Source organism: Anopheles stephensi, chromosome 2 (assembly GCF_013141755.1).
Source record: "Anopheles stephensi strain Indian chromosome 2, UCI_ANSTEP_V1.0, whole genome shotgun sequence".
Classification (NCBI taxonomy): domain Eukaryota; kingdom Metazoa; phylum Arthropoda; class Insecta; order Diptera; family Culicidae; genus Anopheles; species Anopheles stephensi.
In genome coordinates this window covers 7,254,556-7,280,377 of record NC_050202.1, presented here as the reverse complement: position 1 = coordinate 7,280,377, position 25,822 = coordinate 7,254,556, and the positions used below count along the sequence as shown (strand labels likewise).

Genomic DNA, 25,822 nt, shown 5'->3' with positions numbered 1-25,822 from the left:
GAGATATCGGTGGTTGAAGGCGATGAATCATCTCCGGTATTGTTTTCCTGTCGTCTGGTCTATATCGTTCACCAAAACAGCTGATTGTGAAGGCCGATGCCCGCTGGGGACATGGTGCATGGAAATGCAATTATTATTCCAATTATCACCTCCACCTCACGGCAGAGCGTGCGGTCACCGCCGGCGTGCGATGGAGTAAAACCGAGGCCTGTTTACGTATGTTTTGGCCCCCGAGAGAATAGTTGATGCTGTGCCAGACGAGACCGCTGCAGTGAAAATAGAGATTTGCAGCACACGGAAGAAGGACGAAGGCCGGTCGATGGGGCCGCTACACAAACGTTTGCGTGCGACGGATCCAATCCCGGGCAGAATCGTTTCGTCCGCAGGCCTCCCCGGCTCGGAGCTTCGCAATGGTTAGCTGGTGACAGTTAATAATAAACTCGTTTAATTTATTCTCGCGTGGTGGTTTGCCAGTTCTTCCTGCGCCAGCCCCAGCGCGCAACGGTCATGCACTGGATTCGCATGCGAATCGAGCGAAACTTGCAGTCACAGAGATGGTTTGCATTACACAGAGCACTAAGTTTCGTCCACCACGACCAAGATTCGATCCCGATGGAGGAACCGATTCGCTGCTCCCGAGCTGTTCTTTCTGGCCTCCCTTTGCTACGCTACAAGTGCTCCAGGAAATGGAAGCCCTCGCATCTTTCGACCTCCACGGCCAGCTTCTAACGTCCTGTCCCATATGGTTGTTACTGCTGCTGCTGCTGCTGCTGCCCTGCCGTGAAAAGCTATTACGCTTGATTAAGCTTTGACACTGTCGTATAATTCATGCCGCATACACACGTTCGGCTTGCAACTCTGTACGGTAGGCAGCGATGATGATACACGCAGCATGACATCACACAGACCGGAAGGGACGAACATTGTTTTTTTTTCTTCCCCTCCACAGTACCAGAATCACCATTTCTTCTCCCGTTGTAACGCCCGTCCGGTAGTAGGTGAAGCTATTGCGGTGATCCCGGCTGCTCGGAGGCATATCGGATGTGCTAATAAGTGAAGGGAAAGATTCATAATTTTTCCATGATTAACGTGTGAATCTAATAATCGTATCACTTATATTTAATGCACTGCAGGATGATATACTTGACAGCATCTCGTATGCGTCGTTTAATAAGTGTATCAATTTGTTCATCGGTTGTGATAAGAGACATTTGTATCAATTTTCCAGTAACAATGTGTAGTTATATGCAACCGGATTTTCATCCCATGTAACAGTTTTTCTAGTACGTCTCAACTTCATGAGGTAGTTGTGATCTGATTACAGTAGTTACATAGTCAACCTGGACATTTTTCTGTCACAAATAAGTCTTAATGAAATGGTCATCAAGAGACCCTTGGTCGTAACGAATACAAATGGCTGAAATTATTTACACATTTGAAAGCTCCATAAGAGAATATTTTAGGCTGTTTGATTTCACCATTCTCCAGTTCCTAACGTTACTACAGAAGAGGGTTTTGATTCTTAAATGGTAGTGTTGCATCACTTAAGAGAATGTTTCATATAGAAAGTGGAATATTGGATATGGGTATGGAAGCTTGCATAGGGAAGGTCTTCATCTCAGATATGGAGTTTTACAATCAGCTGTAGATTTTCTGCCGAGCCTTTGATCCATACTGTTTAAACTGTCAAATTTCGAGATGTTGTCTTCTTCTTCTTCTTCTTCCTTGGCACTACAACCTCGTGAGGTCTCGGCCTGCCATTGCTGGCTTTCTGTGACTTAATTATACCCGTAGCAAAGTAGTCAGCCCTACGTACGGGGAGGCGGTCTGGATGGGATTTGAACCCCGGTCCTGCCGAGTGAAGACCAGCGCCGTTAACGCCTCGACCACCAGATCGACCCGAGATGTTGTCTGGTTCGGGAAATTCAACAGATCTATTAAACTACCCTGACTGCTAAGCACTGTGTCATACTGGTCATAATGTCATTTAAATAGAAAATACTTTTTGTTCTTCGAATTACTATTCAGTTAATGATTCAATTTAGTTAAAAAAGTTGCAACATATAGTACCAAAAAGCAATACGGCCAGGCCGTTCTTTATGAATAAAAAAAAAAAAAAATATAGTACCAAAAGATTTATAACTACTATTAATTATAAATGACTCATTATAATGACTCGCGATACAAAGCAACAGTAACCAGTACAATCGAAAACGGAAGCCAGGAACAGGGAGGTAGTGTTCAATGTGAACCCCTCCGGGCGGGGTGCAAAATCTAAGGTGTCCACACTTGGTGTCAGCTTAAGCATAAAATTATACTAAATAACCCGAGAGAGCCCCGAGAGTTCTAATCAACATGCAAAAATCTTGATAGACCGTTGCCCCAACCTTCTCGCCTTCCGCTGGGCGAACATCAACCACCACGCCGTTTAATTAATTAATGCAATCGTGTTCCAATCAACGGCAGATCGGATCAACAGCATGCAGAGCCCGGAGAATGCGGTGCATAAATGGTGTGTGGTTTTATTTTTAAACCATCGTACGCCGGGCGGCGCACGGTGGGTTGCAAGGATCGCTGTGGGTAATGGATGGATAGAATGTTGTTTACAAGCATGATTGTTGACCTAATGCGAAGTGGCTGTGGGAGGGCTCCGCCGGCAGTGTGGTTAGGGGCATATGCATCGACAGCGATCGTGTGCGTTGGGAGCGGTAGATGCAATCGTCAATCAATCAAATCACGATAAACCGTTCTAATGACAATTATGCCTCGAATCTGATCGAGATTTGATCCTATGATTATGTTGGGTTTTTTTGTTGTTGAATGTTTTTAATAACTCATAAACGACAAGACAGACCTTTCTGCTTGCATCGGCTTTGGTGGTCTACGAGATAGCTTTACCTTAATAGCTGCAGGTTTTATTAGCCAATCAATGCTTCTCAAGAGCACTGGTAATGGGCATGAACTTTCCAGCTGGAGTCCATAAAATCATTCACAGAAAAAATAACGCTTGAAAGTTTTACGAAAAGCATGCTGGTATTATTTTATGTTTGATTGTTTTGATTCTGAACATGTCCCTGGGTTAATAGCTGCAAAGGGGGGTTCGGATTGGTCAGACTACTTGAATTTCCGAGACCTATTGGATGTCAGCAAACCTTCTTTCCTTACTGCCCTCGTGTTTGTTTTCATTTGTATAGTTCGCTCTGGTTCGCTTGTTATGATTCTGAAGCCCACAGTACGACGGAAAAAAATGCAATTGCTTTCCAAGCTCAGCTCAACTGGAGGGGGAAAAAATCCAACAAGCGTGTACCATGAATAAAAATCCACGATTCATGGTGAGATTTGTGTAGAACCGCGGTGGGGCTCAATCACGCGGTCCGTTCCCCAGGTTCCCGTCGGTATTTATTTCCATTCTCCCGAAAGCGACGAAATCCCAGCGTATGTATGAATGACATAATTGCATACTAATTTCGGGTCGGGGTGGAGTTGCGGCCCCGCACGGGGAGGACAAATTAATAAAAAATGCATCATTATTATTTTCTGAGATGTTGAACACGTTAATTGAGATTGCTGCTCTGTACTGTTGCTGGTGAAAAACGACCAAAACTTTGAAAGCAAAGTCAGGGTGAAAAAAAAAAGCAACATGTCACGCTTGGTCGGCCACCGGTTACAAATTACCAGACAGTTTGCCGACTGTCGACTGAGTCATGGGAAATAAGAGAAACATTCTGACATTGTCGTTGGTGTGGACTGGGAAACTGTAGTCGCTAATGGGACAAAATGCAACAAAGTAGTTGCAACGCACTGGGAGAGAGAGAGAGAGCGACTGATCCCGTCGGGCCATTAGCACTCGGAAAGGTCGATTTTATGGAATTTCCTCTTTATTGGCAGCGCTTTCCTCTGTACTTTGTGAACTGTGTTTTGTACCAGTGTCTTTTACACACCCTCCTTAGTTCAGTTGCATCTGATTCGCGCAAATCACGTAATCTGCAATCGAACTACCACTCCTTTTTCGATTTAATGTTATGATCAAGAAGATCAGGTTCAGAATATGAAAGATGGTGCATAAAATCCTTGACTAGCAGCAACGCCTAGGCAGATGCAGGGAGCGATAATCTTCAGTTAAAGGTATACAGTTGCTCTCGTTCGAATTGGGACATGAGAAAATTCTTCTCGGCGTCTGGGGTTCTTGACTGCTTTTTAGATCATGTATAGTTACGATTAATATTATTCTGAGTCTGGTACTCAAGAGCTGATCTTTTCTCAAATAGATGTCGAATAAAAGTAGTCAACATTAGCAGACAAAGACCTCTGGAGGGTGTTGTCTTAGACACCCTTTAGATGAGGCTCCTTAGACGAAGCTCCTTGCTCGAGATGTCTCGTTTGAAGAGTCTAGGCCCCTATGTACTTGCCCTCCTAGGCTCAACCACTTGGATTAATCGTGTCCCAGTTTAGATGAGAGCCACTGTACGTCGTTTTTATTCTAGCTTTAAAATAGTAAACAATCCATAATTTAGAACCACTTTTATTCGTTCCGGGTCGACTAAATCCAGCAGTAATTAAATTTACGCCGTTAAACTTTTGCAACTGACTGTTTTATTGTTCCGTACGCCCTCGGGCAAACCTTTTCCGCTCCGACTGGCCCCGGTCGTCCAGTTCGATTTCGCAAACGGTTGCAACGAGTGCGTCGATTACCTATCGAAGATCTAGAAAACCAGATTCGACGGACATCCCTGCAATGACTGTTACATGCAGCTGGCCGGGCCTGCCCGCAAATCGATCTGTTTGCCAGCAGAATGTGGAACTGAAACAGTCGTTAATGTCGCAAGTTTGAAAGGTTACCCACATGGGCTGTAGCCGGCTGGCTGGGTTTATTTTGATTTCTCGCGAAAGATAACAGATATTGGCGGCCGCTGCAGGCGCTGCTGAAATGTGGACTGGATCTGCCCCGCGCGCGAGCTTTCCAGCATTATTTCCGTGCCCATTTGAATGCTATCTGTGCATGAAATGCGGGTTGCAAAATTTAAACTCGACTAAATAATGTTGTCTGCAATGCGATTTAGGTTTTGCATGAGCTGCTGGAATTGTAAACGGCGTAGCGAGTGGAATTGATTTCATGCGGCGCCTTCACCGAGGCTCGTACGATCATTGACATCATTAGAAAGGGTTGACTTCTGCGTACCATAATTTCTGGTAATATGCCGTTGCAGCCGTGTCCGGTCAACAATTAGCAAAGGCTAATGATCAACTTAGCGTTGTTTAATTGCTTGTGGCCGTTGTGCGGGTTAGTTAATCGCGTGCGATTTAGTGTATGTTTGCGAACTCGTACTTAAATGCATTACCCTGTATTTGTTGAAGAATTAAAATTGGAGTTGAAACTCCATGACATTAGACGATGTTTATTGCTACATCTTTGCCATCAGATGATATCGATAAAAATGAGCATCGACTTCTGTTTTACCTCGCTGAATAGCCACAACACCAAAAAGTTCTCGCAATGATCCGCTTGATACAAATGATCGTAAATTCAAATCCGTACTGCCCAGAAGCAGTACGATTGGCACATTTAGCGCTGCATAAAGTTGCAAATCGCGAAGGTGCGAACATTCTTTCGCAACGTCGCAGACCTTACCCCAGTAGAGCGTGAGTGTTGGGAGAGACAGTAATAAAAAAAAACACGAAACATTGCTTGACCACGAATCCATCCGGTGGTGCACCAAAAGGAACACTGCACACTGTTGGACCGTGCGGGTTGACGACGGTTCGGTAGACCGGCACTAGCTGCTGTATGGCCCCGCGATATGTGTCTCATAAAATCGAGCCCACGAAGTCGCGAAACCATTTGCATAAAATCGCTGTTTGCTTTGTTGCAAGTGAGGAGGCGTCAAAGTACCGGTTCGACTAAAAGCCAAACTACCTGCCCACATTATAAGGGAGGGTTGGCTGTTTTTTAGTCTTATGTTGTCGTCTTTGCTACGATAATCGACAGGACGCGTGCGAGGACATGCAGTTGGCACAAGATGAATGAAGGAGCAAGGTTTCATTTCTACGCTCTGCACACACCCATTTTATGCTTCTATCGATATTGTGTGCAGTTTGTTGTCTGGTTCGTTTCGTTTTTTTAAATATAAAATTAATTCTAACTAATCTTTGAATACGGAACACTTTGTGCCTGTTTGATCCAGATACACTAAATGCACAAATTCAGGTAAAAGGTGCAGTTGGGCACGTAGTCTGCACTTTTGACCGGGGAGTTCTTAAGTTTGTGGGCTGTCGATTTTGCGTTGGCTTTACGGTAGGTCTCGAGTAAAAAAAGCCTCACCCCGTTTGAAGCCTAATTTGCCTGTGTTGGGTCATTGAACCGCCCAAAAAGGGTAACATGAAATGAAGATATGTTTTAAAATTGTAGTATTTTTCATTTTCTTAACGAATACAAACATCGAAAAGAAACAAAACAAAAAAGGGAAATAGAAACAAAAAATTAAAAAAAACAGAAAAAACAATTGAAAACAGGTAATAATAAAAAAAATTAAAATAAATGAAAAAAATACAAAAATGAAGAAACAAACTAATGAAAACATAATTAAAAAAATGGAAAATTGAATAAATGAATAAATAAATATATGCATAAATAAATATATGCATAAATAAATAGATACATTAAAGTACAAATAAATACTAAATTATTTATGTAAAAGCGATTCAGATTAAAACATGAGATCATAAAAGTAAACAATATAAAAGCAGAAGAATAATCGATAAAACAAAAAAACATAAATGAAAAAAATCAAGAAAAAGTTAAAAAAAAAATAGTACAAATAGAGGAAGAAATAGAAAAACAAATAAATCAATCAAACAAACAAAAGAGTAACGAACTAGAAAAATAACATTAGTAAATAATTGGATAAACAAATAAATAATTATTCTTCAAAAGATTTTTTCTCTCCATTGCTTGGGACGTAAATCCATCTTCACGATCCTGTCTGACTTCTTGCAATATGGTGCGCGTGTATTACCCTTGCATCCAATCGGGTTACGTGTCAATTTCGTTTTATTTCCACTTAGCATTGCACAGTGCCGGCGAAAGGAGAAGAAGGTTCGCGTAATGCTGTCGCTGGTTAAAACGATAGAAAATTCGCCCGCTTGCTCGAGAAGTTGCATCGCCACGATTTATAATCAGCTTCAGCCACTGTTGGTCTATGGCTGCGCTGCCTGCTAGCCATTTTGCATTTCAATTTTTCCCATTATTGTCTGTCTCTCATCATCTGCTTTGCAAACGTTCGCGCCAAGAAGTTCGTTCGCAGGAAAAGTCCCACATAACTCGACGGATTATCATCATTCAATCGTGTTCATTTCGTTTGTTGCACTTCAACCGGCACTGTACATCGTAACGCATCTGGCGAAATGAAGCACGGGCGCGCCTCGGTGATTTAATTCGCAACAAATAGAAAAGTACGCCAGCTGGCCTGCTGCACTCACTCGGTACGGTACGCTGTAAGAATGAACTAACCATGCACTACCGGAACCGTATTCGACGACTTCATCACAATCACCGGAATGCCAGGGGCTGAATAGACGTTGCATCGCACCAAATCTCAAGGTTTCCGATGAGCACACGAACGATTCTGCCCGTTTTGTTGGATGCTTTTTGTTTTGGCAATGTAGCATCACCAGACGGAAATGTGCTGGGAAACTGTGAATGGATGAAGTGAACTGCATTCGGCGTGCTTCTAATCACACGCGGTGAAAGTGGGAAAATATATTTATATCAAGCGGTAACACGATGCCTTTCACTATCAGTATTTTCCCCATTATTCTCCCCATTACCTTACACTTCATTATCATGGAAAGTGCTGGAGTCAGTTTCCCATTTCCACCTGACCTATTACCTATCGCATTAAATTACTTCGCCATCTGCTTCTACACATTTGTCACGTCATTCAATACCGCACGACCGCCGATCGCTCGAGCGTATAGTTATGAATATTGTTCAGCTCTAAATCTCGCACCTCGCTGCATCTGATTTCAATCGATATGGAGACCAATTTCCTTTTGTATCACTGCATACTGCGTGCGTTTGTGACAAATGAACCGTCGTGTCGCATTACATCGTGTTATTTTTATCAGCAGCAAGCAAGCAAATGGAGGCGCTCGTTCGTTTTGCATGCCATGAAAAATGATCCACCGACTGGTTGTGCTGTTGTTGCGTTGAGCAAATTGTTGGAATTGCGAACTTATGATCGCTCTCACTTCAAGGTTTTGCGTCAGATTCTAATGTCAACTGTCAAAGCTAGTGCTGTTGTAGGGCTCTGCAACTTTGAAAGAATTTAATATTCTACTGACCTCGTGTTCATGTTCACCCTCTAAAAAGTTGTGTTAAAGTTAATATACTTAATCATGTTTTTATTTTCTTATCTTTCCAGGTGAGTTTCCTTAAAAATCTCCAACTGAAACGTCTAATACGTAGCGGAGTCGTAAGTTTATTGCATGCTCTTTCTGAGTTCTTCACAAAACATTAATTTTTTAAAACCGTCTGCAGATCTCCTATTGTCGGAGACTGTCTCTAATTAAGAATTCACATCTTGATGACCGGTGGTTTGACCGGTTCAGCGCTGGGCAGGATAGCGAAAGCGACCGACAGAACCCCTTTAAAAAGGCCCCCCCCCCCTGTACCCGAACAATCCACTCATCATACAACACACCAAAGCGCAAGTGCCGCCCAATCTTGACCGCCCGATCATCGCCGGCCGCTTGTTTTATTTCAATTCATAAAAGTAACGATATACTCCCTGTGGCCGAAACCGGCGCCACCACAGTTGCCCATACCGAAAAAGGGGTATCTGCAGCTGCACAAACCAATGCATCATTCCCATCAGCGCATAATCAACAACGTCCATCATTCTGCCGCGCAGCAAGCGAGCAAGATCCGTTTGGCAGTAATGAACGGCGGCGCACTCTGGCGGAAAGTTCTGAAAGTTCTGAAACTGCGCCGAAACGCAGCAACATGATACGTCGGCGCTTTCTGCAGTATCGATGCGTGTGTGTGTGTGTGTGTGTGTGCAGTTTGATGATTGTTTGATGATATTGCTCGGGACGGTATGGCAGTGTCAGGTTTTATTGGACTTTAAAGTTGAAGTATTTCACCCTATAAAAAACACATTTTCACACAAGAGGTGATGAAATGAAAGGAGCTTTAAAGCTTAGGAGGTTAAAACGCATTTTAACAGCTATTCTTGGGTAGAGTAATTGTCTGACAGTATCTTTATTCTTTCGTTCTTCTTTTTTGTTTGTTGAGTCGAAACGTAGTGTTCAAATGTAGAATCGTCGCCGGACGCCCTTGCATCCCTGCATTCGCGTATTAAAAAACGCACCGCACCGAGACCCTTGCCGTTGCATGATCATGATGATGTTGCCTTGCCTTCTTTCCTTGATGGTCAACATAATTTGTGGCCGACGCAAAAGACGTCGTACCATTTACACTACGCGCGTGGGCGCAAGCAACATTTAACGCGATCGCTGCCAAAAGGCCGTTGAGAGCCTGTGGTGGTGGGGGCTTCACCCGCCAAGAACCAAGCCCGTCTGCTTCGGTTGATGCTGCTGCTCTGTAAGGTTTGTTTCCGATTTTTGTGGCTTGTTCGGCTTGGGCTCGTCCGAGACAGTGGGTGTCTGTCGGCGACGAGGTCCGTTACGTGGATATAAACTCAAGTTTAACACCGTGACGGCCGGGTGGGCAAGTTTACAACGCTTGCCCGCCGTCGTTTACGATAATTTATGATAAGGGGTCAATGCACATCGCCAACGCGTCTAACTCTGGTGGAAAAAAAAATCATGGCTGATGGAGGTTCTGGTGCAGGAAGGCTCACCAGTCTACGCAAAGTGCATCTCTTCCTGGTGTCTTCAAGTCGGGTTTGCGTATGTCTGGTGGAGTGGTTCTTCGGAGTGGTGATAACGCGCGAGGAACTGGTTGGCACGAATCAATGCCATAGCTTTGTTGTCGGTGTTTACATGGTTCTTCATTTTTGCATTATTCTTGGTAAGGTCTAGACATGCGATGCAACATGTTTATAAGATGTTTCCCCTTTAAAATATAGGTTAGCGATACTAGCGTCTGGTGGGGACTGGTAAACATTAAATTTGTACTAATAGGAGTGCCTTCTTCGTGTTTGGAACTACACTGGAGACCTCAGGAGGCTTTCTAGTCTAGCCGACTTCAATTACTCATAGCTCGGCAAGCAGTAGGAGAGAATGGTCTGGAAGGGATTTGATATTGGCCCTGGAACCTTTTCGCCACTGAATCCCCTTTCTGCAATGAAAACAAGTTCCAAGGGACTTGTTTTACTTATTCCAATTTGTGCTCCATATTTAAGCGATTTAGGTTTCCGCTACACTCCATTTAATCGGGCGTCGTTCCAACCAATCGGCATCTATTTCCGCTCGGTGTATGTAAATGAGCTATAGAATATTTCTTCTACATCCATAACATCCTTAAGAGATTAACCTGAATTTAGCAACCACATTATCCAATTTCCGTTCGGCTAAAAGTTGATTAGCGTCGAATTTAAATGAAACGTAATGCAAAAGCGCTCATATTTTTGTCGCTCTGAAAATGGAATTTACACCAATTAAACACTGATCAAGGGTGACGGGAAATTCGCCCATTTCGTATTCAAAATATTATTGCAAACGAAATCATACGTCCATTTGAATTTTTTTTCATTCATGCTGTGCTCGTCAGCCACGGATCTCAATTTAATCAGCGTCTTCGGGACACTTCCGCCAGCAGTAGGGGTTTTTATTTTATTTTCGTCGTGGTATTAATTTTGTTACTGATGGTCGGTTTATTTATTTTTGCAACGAACGTGTTCATTATTGGTCCGGTTTCCTACTGATTCCTACTGGTTTTAAAGTGACAATTTTCCACGTCGTGTACATTGTTGTGGTTGGTGGATGGCAAAAAAAACCTTTGCTGGTGGCGTAAACAAACCGCACTCTCGTGTGCGCCGGGTGAAGTTATTTGTTTTAAATGTCCACTACCTCAATCTGCTAATCGCGCAATTTTGTGGACGTAGTTTTTTTTTTTTTTTTTGTTGCTCTTCTTCTTTGGACGTCTTCGGGAAATGCTGGAAGGAAAATATAAACACCACCGATGCAAATACCTTTTTTCCCGGCGGGGAAACGTAAGTTGGTGAGATTATTGTGATTGTTTCATTTGTTTACGCTACTGTCACTTGTCTTAAGGTGTTTTTTTAACCAGTCGTGGAGTTAATTTATCGTTCGATATTTTTTTTCTCCCTTCTCTATGTTGATGTTTTCTTTAGAGGAAATGCAAGTTGCTGTACAATTTTGGCGATTTAAAATTTTTGCCCACAAACTTATCGGCCAACCTAATGTGCCTCTTATTTTCTCAAGAAAACCCGACTTGAATCTCCAGTTTTTTTTTTTGTAAGAGAAGCTTGACGATTAAATCTCGAATACGTTTCTGCTATGTTTACTCAGAGAGTGACGCCACTCTCCTTATGGTGCTTGGAGCGTGTTTCCGCCGTTAAGGTGACAGCGAGAGCAACTCACCACCCTTAAGTCACCCTGTACACACCTTCATGGTGGACTGTGTCGCTTAAACTTAATGGTGGCTTTATGGCCGGTTTAAGCCACAACGGGCGCTCTCTTCGCCCCGGTACGCTCGCGGGAGAGTTCGCCAAGAGCGAAAAGCCCAACCTCCCGTCCGCGGGAGCATGGGAGAATTGTGCGTGCACTTTGTTATGATCAGCGTTTGACAGATCGAGCCAAGACGCGGACTGCAGCGGATCGACCGACCGGGCGCTCTGGCGTGCTCTTTATTCGCGTGCCCTTTTCCGTTCGCTGTGTTTGTGTTTGCCGTTAGGGTTTCGATTTTCGTACGCTAGGAAAACCGTAGCCCTGGGTGTCAGAAATTGAGGATCTCCCGGGATCGCTTTCGCTACAACAAACGGCAGTGTAGTGAACAAATTGTTTTTGTCTGAAATTGTTTCGTTGCATGCCTGCAAGATAGTGACGTGTGTGAAGGTGAAGCGTTACCACCAGGTTATCGGTTTACCTGGCAGGCAAAGTGTTGTGCCCTTATCAGCAAAGAAGCACGCACTGCTTTCGATGAGGCAGTATCGCAATTTTCGGTACAGGCTGCAACGTTGTTGGCGCCCACTGCATCTTATCAACTAAGCCGGGTGTGAGACACCGCGGCAGGGCTGTACGACGGCGTGCCGCAGGCCAGTGTCCAGTGTTGTGTAGGCTGTACCCGCGCGTGCAGCAGTTACGCAAACGTGTGTCACCATTTCACAAAAGAAATCTTGTGCTGTGAAGTAATCGCGTATGTGCGTCTCGTTTGCGTAAGAATGGTTCTAAACGTCACCGTGTCCTCGTATGCGCGCGTGTGTGTGTTACTAGCTCCTCAGTCCAGTCGAGTTGTACGGCGAGAAACGAAACACTTCCACGCGTAAATATGCATGGAATATTCGGACCAACCACTTATCGGTGTGTGATTTGAAAAAAAAAGCGAAAGCTGGGTTCGCTAGAAGATGTCACGAACGCCGGGGACGCTCCCGGGGATTCCGAGTGGTGCAATGCACCACGATTCATCCGAAGATGTCGCCTCTCGGCGAACTGCATCTAATTATAGTATCCGTGCGGAGTCACTCGTACCTCGCGGTCTTGAGCACACGCGCGCGCCGATGTCTTGCGATTCCCAAGTCCAAACACTTTGGCGCCTGTCGCGGGCTGCTATCAGGCCGGGAAGATCGGAAAAATCACCATCAAGCAGTGGCGATGGCCCTACCCAAAGCTGCGTCTTCCTTCTATACAGCGCCAGAGAATCACGACGATTGTGTGCGATATCTAAATGGGATGGATGCCGGCTTGGCATCAAAACATGTCAGAGGAAAGATCACACAGCGCACACCCTCCGGAGGCCCACACCACTGTTCCACTTGAGCGCTTGTTGTCGCGTGCGTGCCAAGATTAATCGCGCTGAAACCGCCGCGGAAACGCACAGCGACGCAACAAGGGTTTAGCTCGCTTTCTACCAGGCCTTCCTCTTGTTTTTTTTTTGCGCTCCCGGGCTTGCGAACGATATGGAGGCTTGGCTCAATGACCCCAAAAGACCGATCAATCACGGCGGAAGTCTACCAGCGGAGGCAGCTCCGCCCAGTAGATGAAAGTGATGCAGATTCTGTAGTTAATATCCGTAAGCCGCGATTCGAGCGATTGCTTCGGTATGTTCTCTGGAGAGGTCCAGATCAGTAAGGTAGCGGACCGGATTAATGTTATCGTCCTTCGAGCCGAATATCTGAAAGTGATCAACGATCCCGCACGATATTTTTGCAACATTTCGCAACCGCTCGCTGTCGAGTCGTGGTGTTGAGCTGCAGTAACCCATTGGCCTACTGGTTAGGTTGCTGCTGCTGCTGCTCGTGGGTTTATTACCACCCTGTCCTGAACTTCTCCGTGCTCTTGTGATCCGAGTTACTTCTCGGTTCCGTTGGGGCCCTGCCGTGTCGTCGAAGTTAGGATCGGATCCAGGAGCAGAAGAAGTAGAGAAAAAAAAGTGTGACTGGTGTCAATTAATTTTGATTTATTACGTATTCGCATATTGTGCGCGCCTTGGTGCCTCTTTGCTTACCGAGCCTCGCTTTACATCTGGGAGTGTGTGGCAAAGACTCCCGTCTGTCTGGCCGGTACGGCACGGGCAGTATTTAGCAAAATCGTGAGGCTGATGCCACTTGCTACACAGCGCTGTGCATTTAAATTTGCCAGAATCGATTTGTGTTCATGTTTTTGTACAAGAAGCAGTACGAAGGCCCCTAAATTCTTGTCCCGGAGCATCAGCGCTTTAACGATCGCCAGGCAGACTCGGTGTGCTGGAATTGTGTGTTTGCTCCTCCAACGCTGATCTATGGTGTTGCAAATCGCTTCAAACTCGCGAAAAATACAAATCGTGCAGCAACTCGTCGTCGTCGTTCGCTTCTCCATCCCAAATATACACAGACACACAGTGTGGTTCGTGTTTTAAATTTGGTGCGCTTCAAATCACACGCACACCCCCGACAACGGTCCCAATGCCCGAGATTGCAAACATAATCGCAACATAGTATAATGTGGAATCGATCGAATTGGATGAATTGGAGGAACGCAGCGGTTGGAGCGGATCGTGAATAGGGGTTGTTTATAAACCGCTTAACCCATCTGTCAAATTGTTATTTTGCAACGGGGTGCGTCCTAACTAAGCGAACTCTGGTCGTCGGGTCGGGAACGAACGAAAGGCCGATGGGTGATGAGCGATTGCAGAATCTGTTCCCGTTTTTTCGTGTTCCGCTTGCAGAACTCGAATCACAGCGCTTTGGAGGAAGAATAATAGTTTGTTTGTGCTGTAATTGGTGATGTATTTGTGAGCAATGTTCCATTTTTCGCGATGGGCAATTTATTTCCTATCGTACTAGGATTGAACCATTCCGTTGCCTGTTCGCTGAGAGTTGAGGAACCTCTTCAGAACTCGGATGTCCAAAAGGCAATATAAATGTTTCTCGGTTGCAATCTTATGTGAAATACCATTCGCTATTTTACGACCAGACCCGTAAAGGTGTTAGATTGACATTTCAGTGATTTCGTTTAATGACGCTCGGAATATTGTTCTTGGAATAAATTTGTATGAGTTGCTTTAAATTTAAAAGAGCTATAAAAATATATACTCAAGCTAGAGAATGGAAATACCGATGGTGCAAGCTCCAGCTGCACTGCTTGAAACTCTCTTCCTACACTGCTGCCTGCACAGTGTCCTTCGGCGTATCTGTGTCAGTTTTAATCGCTTACAAATCGATCGTCCCCAAAATGTGCATTCGGCGTAGAGTAGTCTCCCCGAGTGACACAAGCTAACCGGTAATCCGACACCATTACAATAACGACAAGCACGAGCTACTCAACTCACCACCAGCAGCAGCAGCAGCAACAACTCACGAAACAAGAGCATCCCAAACATGGTCACACAGTACGCGTGCACTCATGTCGCGTGCAGACAGTGAGACGCGATCACTCAACCACCCTGCGAACAGTTCGATGGCGATGGTTAATGAAAATTTACGGCACGATAAATTTTTCCGTAATACTTTCAACGGAGAAAATTTGGTGCATTCCGCCTTCCCGAAAGACAGATTTAGTGCGCTGTACGATGCGTCGGAGGAAAGCGAAATTTCGGTGCCGACTCGTGCCGCGCCGTGTGACTTGCTTTTGTCTGACACGCGAGCTTGACGGTTGGCTTTTGCAAACGACAACAGCGCAACGCCTCCGAGAAAGTGTGGTTCCACCGTGGGCCAGGTCTCATAGCGCTACGATTGTGCGAACGTGCTTAATTGTGTGGGCCGCTTGGACTGTCCGAAAAATGTGTCAAATGTGACAACAACTTCACCTCGAAGGCCACCCTAAACTTGGTGGAGGTTTTTATCAATTTGACGTCCGGATGGGAGTTTGTGGAAGGCATGCAGGAGAGGTGGCGATTTTACAAACATAAACTTCGATTTATTTTTTTGCTGGTGGTTTAGGGTCATCCAGCACCATCCACGCAAATGAACTCGCCGAAGAGTCTGTAAAGTTCCGAATGTGCGGCTCTTTGGCGACTTCAATCAGCAATTAGGTGGAGTTGCGTTAGATCCTGCCGCCCGATGATCGTCCCTACCACCGGGTGGCTGGTTTTAATTTGCGAGCTTATCAAATGCTGGATGTGATTTTGTATATTAACAACGAAAATTTGAACTTTGAGCTGAACTCCCTTCGAGTGTATAGAAAAAAGAGGTGGCGTGATTGGGCACATTCTTTCACATGATTGGTGGTGTAATACTTTTCGAGTCTTGCTAATTGCACTGAAAAGAAGCATGTTTATCACCACTTTTGATTATTTCATTCATAAAAATCTCTTTGCGCTTTTTTCGTTCGCTGTTTTGTCTGCTTGTGGAAGTCTGAGTAATCTCCCACCGATTGGTTATTGCTTTATTTTTGTTCCTTATTGCGCACAGGCACGTTGGCAGGGTGTAGACGTCTACGTATGGACGGTCCAACAATGTCCATCGGCTGAGCTGATGTTGCTCCCGGTCTGGGGTCCGGTAGTTGGGTTTATCAATATTTGAATAATCCTTAATGGAATCTACTTAACTGCACTTTCCACTTACCGTTATTAAAGTGTGTCGTAAATAAGGATATGCGAAAGCGATTGGACCGTGCAGGGGGGAAGGTCCCTGGCGTACTACGTACTAGTACTACGGTGTGCTGATACATTCCACACACACACACACAACCTGTTCCCCACGAGAAGGAACCATAAACGAGCACAAGGTCGGTCCTGCACTTTGTTGTCGTCGGTGTTGTTCCCAATACACATTAAAGCATGGTGTGACCTAGAGGAGAGATATCGACATTGGCAAGGCATCGATTGGTCTTGCCGTGCGAGCCGGAAAGGATATAGGACTCTCATCTCACTTTCTTCCCAAAAAGATGAAACAATAAATTGTGTATCAGTTGTTTCAACACTGTTTTAAAAACTAATTATATTGAAGATCCTGCAGTTTCTTCACGGCTGCCATTGCCAACAGACCGTGAAGAGACTTCTAGGGTGATAAGGAAAGGTCACAGAACCACGTCAAATGCGTCCCTGGTCGTGTGTCGCCCTAGCGAGTAAGGATAGATTCCTACCATGGAGGTCTAGCAAGCGCGGTGCGTTCCATCATCAAACGTGAAAGGTTTGAAGTAGCTGCCATTGCCTGTGTTGTGGTGCTTAGCGTTGAAGCTGATAAGCGACAGCATGTTAAACTTCGAATCACCAATGTTTTCTATGACATGACTTTGTCAAGGGGGTAAAGCAAAATATTATTGCTGGTATAACGAGCTTCGGCACAAAGAATTCTTGTCTACATAACGAACGCTGCCAAGATTAACGCGCACATGACGTGAAAGACAAAGAAATGTTGAAATTCTAGAGTTTTAATACCGAAGATCGAGCTTTTCTTTCCCATCCAGAATGAATAATCGGACAAACACATTCCAAAACTTTGGCTTTTTTCGACATTTTTACACATCGTTAAAATCAACACAACACCGCCAACGGTATATGTTGCCCCGCACCAAGAAATTCGGCCGTTCGTCCAGCGAATCGATTGCCAGACGCTGCCCCGGCTCTCCGGTTTATCACTGGAGTGGGGGGGAGCGAAAACCTGTCATTCGCCGAGATGGTCATCGTGGTCAGGAGTTTCGGTTTGAACCTGCTCATGTCATCCGTCGAACCACAGGTCCGCGCTCCGGAGGAAAGCGAAGGAGAGCGCGATGAGGTTATGAGTAATTTTGATTGCCTTTTTCCTGCTCTCCTCGGCGGAACCGCAGAACCAGTTTCTGCGATGCCCACTTTTGACGTAAGCCTTCTCGGTTCGGTGTGGTAGGTTGGGTGGCAGATTTTTATTCTTTTTGTGTGCCTGGAGTTGTCGGTTGGATGAGGAGACTGCCGGAGAAGGTGCCGAATGTTCCGACACGCGAAACCCCCCGAATGAATCCGCACCCTGCTGCCGGGGCAAACAACAAACAACCTTCGCGCGTCGCGTTGTGCAAAAATGGGCGGACGCACGTTGATTCCTTCGGGCGCGTTAAGGAAACCTAAGTAGATCAATCATAATTATTGAATTATTTTCTTCGACCCGACCCTTTTGTCATTGGGAACGTTTGCAAAACTTGTTAATTTGTGGTACAGCGCGCCAGATAATCTTTGCTCGTTATCCCGACGCTCCGATCGTGGATGAAGGCAAACAGAGCTACAACAGATCATCCGTAACTGGTTTGCTAGAAAAAAAGAGACACGAAGTTTGTAATTAGCAGATTTGAGCTAAATAAATATGTGAGTCCGGAAGAAAATTCAACAAACTACGAAGAATCTATGCCACCGAGGGCATGGACCTTAAACGGAGAACAAACATTGCAATAAAAAAATGTATCTTCGATTAAAATAGTCCCGCTGGATCTGCAATCCATCTCGCGGCTGGTTACATATGGACGGCTGTATTTCTCCCGTCCGTTTACTTTATTAATAGACGTCCACCACAGGAGAGCGGCATATGATTGAATTTTTGCTTTATTATTCTTTTTAGAAGCAACTTTATATCGCTTCATCGCATCGCGCATATCCGCCTTTCTGACCACTGGCGGAAAGCTGCACATTGACCAGGCAGGCGGCTCAAGTAGCGTCGTGCTAAGCTTCGCTCAAGATGAAATCAAATATTTACCCACCGTATCATCCTTGCCGCCGAGCGTTCAGGTGATGCCTACGGACAGCACCGCGATAGAATGACTTCATGGCAAATATGTAACATTCCACGGTGCGCTTTGGAATTCCAGCTGGCCGTGCACCGTAGGGCGCCCTCTCTCTCTCTCTATTGGTGCACTTTATGTTGGTATGCTGTTGCTTGAATTCGTTGGCTAATGTAGTAAAATTATGCATAAAATTAAAACCTAATTTCGAGACCAGGTTGTGTGTGTGTGTGTGGTATGTGTAACTCCCTGCCATATCTGCTCCAATTTTTTATGACGCAAAACTACCTGTGGGTACCTGTGAATCGACGTTCAAGTACCGCCAACCAACGTAATGGTGAATTGTTTCCATTTCCAACAAACTACTCAATGCATGGTGGCAGCTCCACCCGGCATTAGCGTATTAGTCATGCGAGCGACCCAAACCATGCATAACCTAGAATTCTCTTCCATTCTATTGTGTTTTGGGGTGCTTTGGTTTCGACATGTTGGAGACATGTATTCATCTCGCGAGCAATAGCAGGGGCGTTTTACCATACTCGGAGTCACCCCGGTTAGCTTGTGACAGAGTGGAATTAGCTGTTTTCGAGTATCCACGACGGCGGAGAATTGTTTGGCCGTGCCTCGAAATCCTGTTCGATCGGGGTTGAATGGGTAAACGGTTGCGTAGGTGTCTTCAACACCTTGAGGCGAAGCGACGAGGATATCAACCAGTTTCACCTTGCTCGAGCGAACCGCGCTATTCTTCTATCAACATGCTCAAACCAACAAAGTATTGAAGAGTTTATATGTGACAGCCGCGTAGGTAAAGATTTTTTTTCAACGAGGGGAATAGCATTTGAGTAATGGACGCAATCACCGATCGAATTCCTGCATATTATGGGAAATATTTCTGCAAGCTGAGACACTGACTGGACTGAGAGCTACTAGTGAACACCTGCGTAATAGTTGGATGATCTTCTGTGTAGATGTGCAACAAAATCTATCTTTTATTTCACCAGTCACGTGAGACTTGTTCAACAAGACGTCACCATCTTAATGTGCTTCCGTCCGACTCATTAATCATAAGCGCGCGCGGGTGTGTGTGGGCTCCACGTATGGCGCTGTCGGTTGGCAGAGGATTAAATCATCAGGTCGAGTGAAGTGTGTGCTGTAGCCTCAGCCCAACCAAAACAGGAAGAGATAGCAGGCAGCAAGCCGAAAGTTTTGAAGTGTTCTCACGAAAAGTAAAAGCGCGCGCTCTGTGATATATCTGATCTTCAATGGTACGCGGTTAGTGTTGTGAACGCACCATGAGTGTCCGGGATACTAGCGGAACGACGACAGTGTTCAGCAATCGGATGGCACTGCACCAGCAACATCTTCCGCGTACGGGCGAGACTAAAAGAGTGTCAAGAATATCATCACACCATCACAATCATCCCTCCATCATCATGGGTCAAAGCGCTGGTGAAAACGGTGTCAAGCGTTCGACGCCGCCGGACACGAACGTTGGACCGAACGTGGGTGACGGTGGTGGTGTAGTGATGCGCAATCGAGTGATCGATCTGGATAAGAATCGCATCAAGTGCAACCGGAACCGGATCTGGTCACGGCCCTCCAGTTTCTTGAGTTTCTTCAAACAATCGCTCGGCTCCACGAACCATGCAACCAGCGCAAGTTCATCGAATTACAGTGAAAATAGTCATAAAAGCTCAAGCAGCAATGCATCGGTTCCGACGGACGAAGTTTCGCATGCCGCGTCTAATGTGATGTGTGGCGAGTCCGCGGTGGACAGTGGGGCACCGACCGTTGGTGGTGGACAGCGACTCGATCTGAACATGATCCGCAAGCTGGAGGAGGAGATTTACAAGCGTGGCCGCGAGCAGCGACCCGATGTGGAAGCGCAAGATTTCCACGAGTTTTATTTCAACAGCCGGCGACATTCGGGTGGCGAGCGGAAGACCTTTTCCAGCGACACGTCCGCCTTCAACGGGGACAATCATCGGGCGGTCCTGCTGGTGGATCCGAACGCGCTCGAACCGATACTATTGAAGCGTCCGCTCAGCACGGACGAGGCGCGTCTGTTGGGCGATGGGGTAGCGGCCGATCCGGCCAATGGTCGGCCCGCCGACCAATCGGTGCTGTTGCATCATCCAGGAGCCGGAGGAGGTAACAAATCGATCATCATTGTCGATAACTCGGAGTACTATCCGGTGCTGATGCGGTACGACATTAACGCGGACCAGATCGACCGCCAGCAGCAACAGCAGCAGCAGTATCGTCGCAATAAGACAGAAATGCTTAAAATAGACACCACAACACCGCCTCCTGTGGCGCAGCGCAAGAGCTCATCGGCCGGCAGCAGCAGTGTTGCGCCAGTCAAGCGTCCGTCTGGGATGGACAGTGCAACGTCACCGAACACCACCGCGGCCGGGGGTTTCCCGATGAAAAGTGACGAAAAGTTGTCATCGTTCGGTTCCTCCCTGTCGTCCGCCTTAAGTGGGGCGACGACATCGTCGAGTGTGGAACTGCCGGCCATCACACCACACGGCTTGCGGGATTCTACCGAACCGAACGGCTCCGTTCCAAAACATCGTCCACCGCTAATGACACCCACCGTGGCGGGATCGGCCGGTGCGGGCGGTAGCGGTGGACGGGGCAAGAAACAGCTGCACCAGCGGACGGCAAATCTATTCCAACGCTTTCTTCAGCACCGTCGCAGTCTTAACCTTTCGGTGCGCCGTAAACGGTTCCGACCTACGCACGAGTGTGCTCATTTCAAGAACACGGAAGTCCCACTTGGCCGAGCGCACTGGGCGGATGTCATCCTCGGTAGTCCGGCAGGTAGCAGCAATGCTAGGTCCTCCCGTAACAAGGTGAAATTTGAGTATCTCAAACGACTGGCCCGGTACGATTGTGAAGCTGGCATGACAAATGTTGGCTATGAGCAGCACGCTCCCATTCGGCCAACCGGATCTGTGCGACGGCGAACCGCGAGTGAACCTGATTTAGTTTCACGACAGAACTGGAAAAGCGATGGCTTTGTTCAGCATCTTCAGCATCACCATCGGACGCTGTACTGGAGCACCGGAGATCTGGGAAGCCTCGGGAGGATGATGGAGCTGGGCAAGAACTTTGAAAACATTTTCGATAGTACGAGCGACAATCTTTCCGCCCGGCTGTCGGCGGCTGTGATGTCCAGTTCAAGTTCCTCCTCGGTACCGCTGTCGGGATCGGGTTCACTTTCTTCCTCGACCACGGCTTCCTCCATGGGCAGTACCTCCAGTCAGCGGCTGCTGCAACGGCGTCTAGCAAGTGCTCTACTCAAGTCCTCACAGCACCATCAACACCACCACAACAACAGCAAGCCACCACTATCGTGTTCTTCGATTGGAAATTCTGGTTCCTCAAATTCATCCTCATTCCTGGGGATGTCGTCCGGACCGCCATCAGGGAACGGTGGTAACTTCCTGCGCAAAAAATCCTCCTCCTTCCGGGGCGTGCTCCGGCGCTCCAACACTCCGGACGTGGTGAATACTTGGGTGTATCGCAAAAGGTAAAAAACGGAGTCGGGTTGGGCAACTGGTCGACATGAAAATCGGGGTCAGTTTGAAATTAGTAAAACCGAACGGCTGCCATGCGCGAATTAATGTTTTCACTTCTCCAAACTTTATGGACTTTCGATGTTTCCTTAATTCCCGTTGGGACTGGTGCTTGCCTCGCAGCCAGGTTTAGGTTTCGGTTTCAACACGAAACTTGTCCACCGCCGACTTGTGCACTTGCCCAACTTTGCGACAGAACAACGGATTGCCTCATTTTTATGTTCCCTCGACGAACGCTTACACACACGCACTCTCTCTCTCTCTCTCTCTCTCTCGAATGTCCGGACGGATTATTTTAGATGTCATTCTTTTTTTTTTGTTGAGTAAAAGAAGCGGGACACATCATTTTCATCACACTACGAGGAGTTGACATCTATAGAGCGGATGCTGTGACACACGGTAGTAGTAGAACTGCATCTTATGCTCGGTGTGGCCCCTAAGAGAAGACAGGCCACATACGGTACACCCTTCCGCTATTCGTCGCCAATTTGACAGGTTTATTTGTGAAGCATCGCCCGGGTGTGTCGTGGCCAGCTTGGCCAGATGGTAGAAATCAATTTTCAACCTCAGCACCCAGATCATCTGATCGAGAGTGATCTTTGCACTGTTGCACTGTTTGGTTGTTGATAGCTAGCTGGTTAATCTCACGGAGCGCTTTGAAAGGAGGAAGCCGTAAATAGCATTTGGTTACTGCGGAAAGACTTTGAAATGGGTCACAACGCTTCGTTATATTGTTGTTGCATCGCTCCGTTTGATGATGACTTAATTGCAGTTGGTGGGGGTGCGGTCAATTCGTTGAATCGTTCCCCCTTTTTTCGATATGACATTGCGTCGATTCGTATCTTCCCAGGGGAGCACCATTCCCGGAGACATCGTTTTTCTTAGACGATAGCAATAATCCCACAGGTTATTGAGCGCGTTGGCGAGAGACAAATAGGATTGCGCTAATAACTCGTGTGTCGATCATAGGAGAAAGTTCATCGTGGGTTTGAAGTTATGAGCGGAAAATGTCTGTGTTGAATGGCGGACAATGCAGCGCGTAGTTTGAGCCTAGTTTTTTGGGCTTATCCGGTAAATTACATTAAGACAATCAACTTTGAACACATTTTCGGACCATTTCACTCAGTAAGGGTTACATATTTTTCAACCATCAGCGACCAGGTCCCAACATTCGTTCAACATGCTTTCGAAAACGGTTTTAGCACGTAGCGAGCCTTCACATGCCACGCGTAGATAGTGCGCGTCAGGTTCCGACACCTGAACACCACAGGTTCACCTACTCTCGGTCGGTCTGTCTCCGATCAGCGATTGAAAAGGACAGCAACCAACTGCTTCGTTTCAGGGACTTAACGGATGGCGTTAAGGCGACCCGTAACCGATGAGGCAGGCATGAGCCGGCAGAAGAAGAAGAAGTGGAAAAAGATTGCACCGCCAACACGCCAAATTGAATTGATCCAGCCAACTCGGCTTGCAGCAGTAATGGTAGGACCCTACCAAAGGTGACACCATTTCGAGGCCCTTCCCACGGGTCTGTACGGGTAGAACGATGAAACCAAAAACGCCAAACTAGCGAAAGAAGACTCGTGCATGCAAAAACATAGAGCTGGCTGGCTCGCTGGGCTACCGAGACACCCCGACAGAGTGCCACCAAGATCCGTAGGCATAAGGCTGGCGTCTCCCGTTCGGTCGTCATATTGCCGCGTGCAGTGTTGTGATACCGGCGGACGGGTACCCGTTTTGTGTGGTTGCCCACTCCAGTATGGCCCACGGCGCAACTTGCCGGACCGGTGTGTTGTTTGCAAAATATGGAGCTAATCAAGATCTGCTGCTTTGCATGCATGTGTGTCCGTGGGTTTCGCCCAATTTCCGTTTCGCTTCGAACGGCGACACAAAAAACCTGGCCCCGGGGTGTCACTTGTCCGAGTACTTGTTGAAGCCTCCTCAACACGCATCGTGTGTAGCTTCAAATTCTTCACGCAGGAGAGATGATACTGATCGCGATAAGCGAACTAGAGGGAAGGGGAGTCTAATGCAATGTCTGAAAACGATCACTACGGTATTGGATTCCTGTTGACGCGAAGGTGATAATGAGGCATAAGGGAATACGCATAAAGGTTAGGAATTTTCCACACACACGCTGATCGTTCCCGAAACGGTCAATCGTGGATAGCTTGTCGCGTACTGGGCAGCGCCTCGGGAGTCAAATTTCCTTGGTAAGGTGCACACACCTTGCACAAGACACACTACACCGGACCGGAGAACCACGGATTGACAAATCGACAGTCGTGCGGATGTTGTTGCTGCAATGCATTCAACTTCGATTTCGTTGCTCATTTGTTTCGGGGGGAACTGCATACCGAGTGCTGGGACTTATCATTAGCAATTAATCTCAGTTGGAGGACCTTCTCAAGAAATGCACCACGGATTTTGGCCTTGTGAGCAGTGGCTCTCGGGAAAATAATAAACATCGCAATAGAAATATGACACCCCCTCCCGTGACACATGAATCTTCGTATCTTGAATGAATCCGCTGGGTGTGGTGTGTGCCCCGGAACCGAATAATGTAGATCTGCAACTGCTCCACTGGTGTATGTTTATTATTTTGACCCGAATCACGCAACAGCACACGGTTGTAGATGCATTTCGATGAATGGTGGTTGATAAACTGGAATGGGGGATGCTTAACGTTGCGCATTATTATGACCACCTGGATCGTTTCACACGGAGATAGATTTATTGGGTACCGATCGGGTCCGATCGAGGTTCGATTAATTAATATTTATGACATTCTGTGTCGTTGCCGAATAATCATCCACCAACCACCAAGAAGCATTCCCCAAATGTCCCCAATGTGGAGAACGTTTGGCCATTCGCCTTCGAAACTGACAACTGGCAACTGATATTCCCGATATTGCTGATTAGCCTTCTTTTTTTTTTGGCCAACCGAAAGGTTGCCATCGCCCAACATTACTTACTTGCTGGCGTGAAATTTGATCGCGCACGGTCTTGCGCTGTGTACCGATCGTAATTCGTAATGATCACAAAAGCAAAAAGAAACCGTTCACGCGATCGTTGATTCGCGCCCTGAAACGGCAATTAGTGTCCAATCAATGGTACGACTTTTATTGGGCGGTGGTAAAATATTCCCATTTTTGGCACATACCAATGGTGCCTGGCTTCATCGAAAAAGCGGTGAATGCGAATGTGCGAAGCGGCGTGGGAGAGCGATGTGATATTGCACTACGTTAACCTTGCCGACCTGTTGAGCCGCCGTTTTTTCTTATCGTACCCCCTGTAAATTAGCCCCACACCTTAATAAGCGATTCAATCCAAAATAGGGACGCGGAAGTTTTCTAACTTCTGCCAATTGGAGTTGAACGTGTTCTGATCGTTTTCCAGCGCGCCCGATAAGAGAGGTCATAATTATCTGCTCTACGGGATATTAGATAAAAGTTCAGTAGATATATCTGTCTGATGAGTGGTAAAGTACTTATCCACCCCTTTCTTTTTGCTTGTTCTTCCCCCTTTAACAGCTACGATGGCTCTGGAAACGGTTTAGGAGAGCCCCCGTATCACCGGGGGCACGGTAGTCCACACGCCTCGCCATCGCGGTACTCCTACAACAACACTGCCAAAAGCCCACTGCAGCATTGGCGTACGTCTAGCGCCGGTGCGTCCGACTTCAAACGCAACTCACGTCTCCGCAGTTCCGCGAACGCAGCCGTACCCGGTGCGACCGGGCAACATCATCATCACAACATGGTCGATCTGAATGTGCCCCGTGGCCACTCGCCACACTTCAGCCCATCCCGACAGACGAGTAAGTATCTGGCCTAGAGAGTTCGAAATTATAGCAGATTAGTTCGCAGCCCATGTCCCTGACGTAGACGAAATTCATAGAATGGTAGGAGTGTTAGAAAACGCCGGTAGCATTG

The 25,822-nt window shown here is 46.6% G+C and overlaps 1 protein-coding gene across 8 annotated transcripts in view; it reads left to right on the top strand.

The window, feature by feature from the left end:
• LOC118503516 overlaps window positions 1-25,822 on the top strand; it is a 72,964-nt gene that overhangs the window by 35,270 nt on the left and 11,872 nt on the right. For 2 of the 8 annotated variants that reach the window (XM_036036871.1, XM_036036872.1), the window contains exons 1-3: window positions 11,768-12,359; window positions 19,305-21,841; window positions 25,421-25,707. In XM_036036871.1, the coding sequence (XP_035892764.1) occupies window positions 19,596-21,841; window positions 25,421-25,707 (2,533 nt within the window). In that variant the 5' untranslated portion in view covers window positions 11,768-12,359; window positions 19,305-19,595. Of the gene's footprint in view, window positions 1-11,767; window positions 12,360-19,300; window positions 21,842-25,420; window positions 25,708-25,822 lie in introns of those variants that run through there. The other 6 variants (XM_036036874.1, XM_036036873.1, XM_036036870.1 and 3 more) reach the window with 5 other exon arrangements.